This window comes from Gossypium raimondii, chromosome 11 (genome assembly GCF_025698545.1).
Source record: "Gossypium raimondii isolate GPD5lz chromosome 11, ASM2569854v1, whole genome shotgun sequence".
Classification (NCBI taxonomy): domain Eukaryota; kingdom Viridiplantae; phylum Streptophyta; class Magnoliopsida; order Malvales; family Malvaceae; genus Gossypium; species Gossypium raimondii.
Genome location: NC_068575.1, coordinates 55251002 through 55258845, shown reverse-complemented (window position 1 = coordinate 55258845; position 7844 = coordinate 55251002). Strand labels below are relative to the sequence as shown.

General features: G+C 35.5%; 2 protein-coding genes across 5 annotated transcripts; one reads left to right on the top strand and one right to left on the bottom strand.

Annotated features, from left to right (window-relative positions):
• Positions 1 to 3128: 3128 nt before the first annotated feature.
• LOC105802771 (mitochondrial carrier protein MTM1) lies at positions 3129 to 6766 on the top strand. Of its 4 annotated transcripts, none has more exons than XM_052624086.1 (10): positions 3129 to 3615; positions 3755 to 3814; positions 3912 to 4037; positions 4413 to 4472; positions 4610 to 4780; positions 4898 to 4997; positions 5138 to 5229; positions 5330 to 5479; positions 5741 to 5799; positions 5920 to 6236. In XM_052624086.1, exons 1-10 carry the CDS (start codon positions 3385 to 3387, stop codon positions 5927 to 5929), a joined length of 1059 nt encoding a protein of 352 aa, XP_052480046.1. In that variant the 5' UTR covers positions 3129 to 3384; the 3' UTR covers positions 5930 to 6236. The 4 variants fall into 4 exon arrangements, with proteins under 4 accessions (XP_052480046.1, XP_012490065.1, XP_052480047.1 ...); XM_012634611.2 differs by lacking the exon at positions 5920 to 6236 and adding an exon at positions 6283 to 6766 and having other exon boundaries at positions 3133 to 3615; XM_052624087.1 differs by lacking the exon at positions 5920 to 6236 and adding an exon at positions 6283 to 6766 and having other exon boundaries at positions 3526 to 3615; positions 3922 to 4037.
• Positions 6767 to 6959: 193 nt separating this feature from the next.
• LOC105802773 (arabinogalactan protein 20) lies at positions 6960 to 7743 on the bottom strand. Its single transcript, XM_012634614.2, has 2 exons — positions 7500 to 7743; positions 6960 to 7244 (listed from the first exon to the last, which is right to left on the bottom strand). The coding sequence occupies exons 1-2, from the start codon at positions 7621 to 7623 to the stop codon at positions 7141 to 7143; spliced, it is 228 nt and encodes a 75-aa protein (XP_012490068.1). The 5' UTR covers positions 7624 to 7743; the 3' UTR covers positions 6960 to 7140.
• Between the last annotated feature and the right edge of the window lie 101 nt (positions 7744 to 7844).

Here is a 7844-nt window from a genome sequence, read left to right as displayed (position 1 = left end):
GTTGAATAGTGAAACTGATGATTATCATATAAAGGCGGCTCCTCCACAGTGATTGCATGCCCTTTTACGTCTACAAAGAGCCAAATTACTCGATGATTCATTTTTGTTAATTTTTAAGTTAGACTTCCAACAAATATTTGGACGGGATTCAGACATTTTAATGTTGAAATGTCTTTATAGAGTTTGAAGATATATCTCTTAGTTTCAAAACACACTTTGAATCACTTGATTTCGAGTTTAGGAGCTCAAGTTATGATCGTTTTAGTGAAGACTGCGCGAGTAAAATTTCTGAATGAGATTATTATGAAAATTATATTTCGAGGCTTTAATTTGAGTTTAAATTATATTGGGTTCGATTTTTAGTTTTAATTTTTACTATATATTAGCCAAATATTGTATTTATTATTTATTTATTTCAATTTTAGATTTTTAAATATTTTAAATTATTTAGGAATTTTATGTTTGCAATCAAGAAAAAGTTTAGTTTAAATCTACTTATTGTTTAGATTAATTAGAATTTGTATACTTGAGTTTTATTTGGATCAATTGATACACAATTGGTTAATTTTTTGAGAAATATTTATTTTTATAATTTTAGAAATAGATTTCTTCTCATTTTTCTTTAAGGAGTTATGAGAATTCATTCTTCATCCTCCATATCCATCGCGATATTTGATCCATCTTCCACATTTAATTTTTATTTATTTATTATTTTGAATATTTACTCTTTGATTCTTATTTTTGTTTTTATTATTTTTAAATTTATTCTATGTTTGTTTTAGGTCAAATCTAAGTCATTCATTTTTGAATAAAAATTTTGAATAGGATATTGGTGTGCTGTTTCTTATCTGTCTAAATCAACAATAGAGTTTCATGGTTTTCCTATTTTGTGGTAGATGAGACGACCCAGTGAAACATGTCTGAGGATTAGTAGTAGCCCATTAGACCCTGGCCCATGATCATCATGTGTCTACTTAAAGAACCACCAAGGGGGCCGGCCTTGACTTTTTGAACCCCACAAATTAAGTTGCTACAACTGATGTGTATGACGGGACCTTGTGATGGATGGTTAATAACATCTTGTATAATGAGTGATGATGGCATGCTATTTCGTGCAATGGAATGTTATTATTGCTCATATACATGGTCCATTGGGGGATTCTGGATCCATGAGAGGGTTGATTTGATGAGATTGAGCAGCATAATGATGCTAATATATGAAATGAAAAGGAGGGCATATATACATGATTGCATGTGATTGCGATGAGAGTGGGGGACTGTGGCGGTACAAACTGCTAAGCTTCTTACTAGTTCCAAACAAAACTTTCCCTTTAAACAATAAACGGTACCCAATAGAAAAAGCAAAATAAAATAATTAGCAATCAAAAATGATTTTGTCCAAACACCTGATGGCAAAAACCATTATAAAGTAGAGCCTCACTAAAGCCCTACCCTTCCATTCTTTAATATTCCATATTGTTCCTCAAGCTTTCCACCACAGCCAAGAGATAAAAAACGCTGGAGCCGAAAAATGTTAAAATAATTGATAGTAACTTGTTAAAAGAAAAGATAAAGCCATGCATGGAGTTTAAAAGTAGTAATACAGTAGTATTTTGATGTGTGGGCTATGTTTTCCATCGATGGAGTGGAATGAAAACAAACTGCAAACTCTCATGGAACGATAAAATCAAAAACAGTATCAGCTTCTGCATGAATTGTTGAGAACAATATGGCCGTCATAGTGACATTTGAGGAGAGGGAGCCACCAGAGAGTAATTGATGAGAGCTTGCTTTTGCATTTGTAGGTAAATCAATGTCGCCACTTCTATTAGCTATTATTCAGTCTTGGAAAATCCTGGGAAACTGCAAGTTTTCCACAAATACAGTATCAGATATGCCATTTACCATAGGTTGAAATGCTGAATCGTCATCGTAGTAGTCACCTAATCCTTTAATCTCTTATATATATATATTATTATAATATGGTTCTCAATCTTTGGTTGGTTCCTGTAATCCAAAGATGATAAACAAATCAGATTACATGTTTCAAAGGCTCTCATTTTTGGCCTATGTTCTTAGTGGACTGAACTAATATATATTTATGCTAAGAATAACAAATGACTCCCAAGTTATTTATTCATTGTTATCTTTTTAATGGATGATTAGAAATAGAACATTAGAGGTATTATAGGTTTTGGCCTTAATTTGGTCTGCGTATGTCGTTTAACCCATGCAGACCAAACTGAGGGTTGTACTAAGCATGGCATTGAAATGGATGAGGAAGAAAGTGTGAAGAAAATTGAAGGAGTTTCCAGGTTTCTCGTTTCAAGCACTAGAATTTTTTATTCAACCACTTGAAATGGCACAATGCTGTTGGAAATTATGCAGTAAAATTATTTATGATTTTATCATGTAATTCACCAAGAAATTCAGTTACGTATTCAAAAGATGCCTTTGCATGTCATTTTTCGCTGGTGATGACTCTTATTAATTTTTTATCATACATACGTACATACATATTCAACACATGCAATATCATGGAAATACTTGTTTGATGGGATTGCAAATCAAACTCGGCTGTATTTATACTGCAAACTGAAGTAGCTCAACCTCCTTTCTCGATACATGCATAGAATCATAATCAATATTCAGCTAATTTATGTGACTATGAACTTTTCATTGTTTCAATATCAGACTTTTCTTCAAATTTGGTTATATATTATGATTTTTTAATGTATGCTGTCCATTATTTACGCTAAATAAAAATCATCAATTGTAAGGTGCATTGTATTTGTAAGGAGATAAGTCAAGTTCGAGAATTAAAAACAAAATTATTGAAAAGAATATTAAACTTCGAAAAAAAATTAATCAAACATGAAGAATACTTTAATTCTACCAAAATAAAATAAAAATCATACAGTATACAGTAATCCAGACTTCTATGGGGCTTAATTTGATAATTAGCCCAATCTTAGAAATCTTTCGATAAAGAAAAATCCGAGAGTTTAATAGGGCTGAAGCAGCAGCTCTATATTGGGCCAACGAGAGTTTTGGGTTTCCTGAAAGGAAAAAGGAAAGTGGAAGGACCGATTGGCCTTTGCCTATGCAACGCTGAGTCGCTTGGCGCCCTTAATTCCACGCCACGAATCACATTGCCTCGCCTCCTCTTCAGTTTTCCCTTCCGCATGCAGAAATCTGCCTCTTTCTGTTATTATAATAATACTAATAAAAGAAGGAAAGCCCTGGAAGAAACTTTTGTAACTAGCTAATCTAAAATCTTCCAATAATTTGTTCAACTTGAACTTCTCGGTCCTCACTCTTCATTTGACGTTTCTCTTTATTTCTTTCGATGAAAATTTGATTGGCTGCAAGAACGAGAGAGAGATGGTAAGCTCGAGGCAGGGGTTTCCTTCATGGATAAGCGCTGCCTCCGGCACCAGAATTGATTTTGAAGGAAACGCTGATAACATGTTGAAAACTGCCCACGACGATTCTACAACCCAAAAGCCTAAAGCTGTAGCCGACGTCAATTTGAGCTTCGAAGAGAGGGCTTTCTCTGCCGCCGGTGCCGCTTTTATTTCCGCCATCATCGTTAATCCTCTCGATGTCGCCAAGGTATCTAATTTTCCTTTCTTCTAAATAATTAGCCTTTTTTGTTTTTTCAACGTAAAAAAGAAACCCAATTCCTAGAATTAATCAAAATTCTCTCAGAAGATGTGTTCAAAATCGTAAAATGATTTGTTTTTTGATCCAGACAAGGTTGCAAGCACAGGCTGCTGGAGTTCCTTACAAGACTTGCTTTGAAACAAATACGGTACTTATCAATTTCATTAGTTTCCTTGTTTTCAGCATCTCAATTTACTCCCTTGGTGAATATTTTGGTGTTTTCCTCCGTTGCTCTTCCTTTTTAGATGTTCCCAGATATGAGAAGCTCTCAATCATGTTCGCGTTTGGTTGTTGGCTCTGAACCACTATGTCCCCCTGAGTGTCATAGGTACACTGGAACACTTGATGTTTTCTACAAAGTCATTCGTCAGGTTGGTTGTTTTCTGCACTTGCTAATTACTATCTTAGGCTTGTTCTTCAAGTGCTTGATGCTGTAATGGCACTTCTGTTTAATAAATAAGTTCTTTTCTTTCTTTTCTTTTTTTGTTAAATAAATGGGATGTTGTATTTCTTCGGTACACACAGGTAAAAGAATCTCGGTGAAACACAGCTGATGGCTAACTTAGTGGTAGATGTTTTACACTTTTGTGAAAGCAATTTTTAATCCATCTAAGCATAATCATCCAAACATTCATTATATATGCATTATAATCTCTTTATATATATACATTTGTATTATCACCTTCATATTTCGATGCACAGATTATTGCTTATTTTTGGAGGTTCACGGGAGTGAATTTTTGCAGGAAGGTTTTGCCAGACTGTGGAGAGGAACAAATGCAAGTTTAGCATTGGCTGTGCCGACTGTAAGTCTTTCATTTTAATGGCTTCCCTCCAGGCCTCCATTGCATGTTTTTATCCCTTGCATTAGTGCGAGGAAGCATTTTTATGTGCTTATATTTTTTTGGCTCCTCGTGGGCTCTGTTCTTTTCTTGTCATTCAGGTTGGCATTTACATGCCCTGCTATGACATTTTCCGCGATTCAATGGAGGAATTCACAACTAATAATGCTCCAACTTTGACCCCATATGTCCCATTGGTAGCAGGCGTATTTGCACGTTCTTTAGCTTGCATATCTTGTTATCCTATTGAACTGGCCAGGACCCGCATGCAGGTATAAAATCATCTGTGCTTCATCTAATATAACCAGGAATTACTATAATAATCCTCAATTTGCTATTCTGCAGAAATGAATGAAGTTCAACTTTATGAATATTTAATTTATTACCAGGCATTTAAAGAAACTAAAAGCGGTATCAAGCCTGCAGGCGTATGGAAGACATTAGTTGGAGTAATCAACCCAGTGACAAGCACAAATTGCATTCAAAACTGTAAGTTAACTATTGGAGTGAGTTACTCTCTGCCTGAAAAAGTATAATTTTGGCATTGAATGAGAAATTTTATCTCAATTGAGAAAGTTTGATTAAACTAAGCAAGATGTTCATTATTGCTGACATATTCTTCATAACAGTACAAAACTACCGCATCCTATGGACTGGCCTTAGTTCACAACTTGCTCGTGATGTTCCTTTCTCTGCAATCTGTTGGGCAACACTTGAGCCGGTGAGATAAAGCTAAGTGTCCCCCCCTCCTCCCCCCAAAAAAAATGTTTAATGCTACCTTATGCATTCAACATAATTCTTGTTTCTTTCGACCTTTTCAGATCAGGAGAGAACTGCTTGTGTCAATGGGTGATGAAGCTGGTGCAGGTAGCATCCTTGGGGCAAACTTTGCTGCTGGTTTTGTGGCAGGAAGCATCGCAGCAGCTGTTACCTGTCCCCTAGATGTTGCAAAGACCCGACGGCAGATAGAGGTCTTTAGTTTCTTCATATGAATTTCATTTCGGTTTAGATAGGATGAAAGCAGGAACCCACACACACAGTCACACACACAAACACGGTAAAGTGATCTAACTGATTATCCAAGGATTATATTCAGAGCATCACTTGCTCTACACATATGTGACCATAGGAGAGCAACTATTTCTGAGGAAAAGATTTAACTAGTTTTTTTATTCAGATATATGCTATGGATTGGTGCATTTCGTTCTGAAACTTTCTTTCATGATTTTCAGAAAGATCCTGTCAAGTCATTAAAGATGACTACAAGACAAACTCTACGTGAAATTTGGAGGTACGCAATATTCCTTTTCCTTGAGATAATATTGCATCTTTGTTCTAGTTGCAGTCAAGTGCATAGTAGCAGATCTTCTAGTAAATGACTAAATGAATGCATCTCTTATGTCCTAACTAGAACAACATAGTTTTAAACACTCCAATGGGGTAACACAAAGGACAAGGAGCAGCAATAGGAGGCGAATGCTGACTTTTATTTTATAGCAGAAGTGTGTGTGCTTGAGGCCAATTTTAGGAAATACAATTGCTCTATCTTGTAGTCAAGCTGCCTAATATATTAGGTTAGCTCATTCAAGGTTATATGCGTATTCACTTTAATCTTTTATTTTATAGCAGAAGTGTGTGTGCTTGAGGCCAATTTTAGGAAATACAATTGCTCTATCTTGTAGTCAAGCTGCCTAATATATTAGGTTAGCTCATTCAAGGTTATATGCGTATTCACTTTAATTAGCTTACTGTACCAAGCTGTTATTTGGTGCAGGGATGGAGGGATGAAGGGACTGTTTGCTGGACTTGGTCCTCGTGTTGGTCGCACTGGTCCGTCTGTGGGGATTGTTGTTTCATTTTATGAAGTTGTCAAGTTCGCTTTACATTACAGACACGAAGATCATGAGTGAAAGACTTGGATTTGTGCCACAACTATGGTTGATTTAATGATTCAAGTATAGTCACCCGACTCAATGATGTAAATAAAAGAATTAACACACTTCTGGTCCCCCATAAAAAATTCCATCATGTCGCTTCAAACCACTTTGGCAAAGCTTTTTTCAGTGGATACCCATGCTCATGACTCAAATGATTCCAGGATCTGGAAATTCCAGGCTGTATATTTCCTATTCTTTTTTTCTTTTTTCACATAATGCAAGCCTAATGTTGCAAGTTGAAACAGAATTACAGAAACCCTTTTTCTTTTTTTCTGTTAAGAATATATTTGGAATAAAGTTTGTTTTGATGGTTTGTTTCAAGTACTTGAATAGATAGAAAGCGCAAAATGTGCTCAAAACCTGCCCCATTGTTTGAGATTGGAGAGAAACATTAGTACTCATTTGCAGTTCTTTTTACTTTTTAGTTATCCTCCTTTAGAAAGAAGGAAGCTAAAAGATTAGCAGGGACGAAAGGAGGATTCCAAATGTTATTGAAAGCAAAAGAATCAAGTAGTGGAGGCAACACAGTAGGCTATCATTTCAGGAATCACATTAATCAATCAATCTCTCAAAACCAATGCAAACCATTAACCACTACATCCATCACCCAAAAAGAAAGGGAAAAAAAAAGGAACTTGATAGATTTAGATAGATTTATCCACATAGTACTCTGTTACCAAAATGAATAATATAATTTAAAAGAAGGTGTAGGAGGACGCGTCTAGAGGGTGGATAAGGTATGTAAGCACCAGTGCCACAAGCATCAGAACGTAAGCAATCCCTTGGTCAATTGAAGTTCCTGCCCAAAATCAAATGGATATAAGTAATTAATTATTTAATGCATTTGATTTTGGGGGAAAAAGCCCACTGTATTTATTTTAACTGTGAGAAAAACAATGCCTTTAAGAAAAAATGAGAACCGTTTCAGAGTGAAAAGAAAAGAAAAAAAAAGAGAGAGTAGATTTTGGCAATGCCTGAATAGTGTTATAAGGAAGGCAGTATTGAAAAGATCTAAAGGTCCAAAAACAGCATGTTAAAGATATGGATTAGTTACCATCACTTGTAGGAGAAGGAGCTGGTGCAGCAGACTGAGCTTCAACATTGGGTGAGACAATAGCAAAAACAAGAGCAAAGATGGTCACAACTCTCATAAGAACCCTGAAAGAAATGACTGCCATGTTTGCGCAGAAACCCTTTCTAAAATTATCAGCAGGGAGCAATATGAGAGAGAGCGCTGAAGAAAAACACAAAGTTGAAAACCCCAAGGACTAATGCAGAAGAGAGAAAACTTGGGTTTAAATAAAGAGGTTGAGATTGTATTATAGGGAGTTAAAAATGAGTTTGTATTTTAATTTTGTAATTTGTAAGCAGTAAAAATGGGGGGAAATGAGACTTGGGG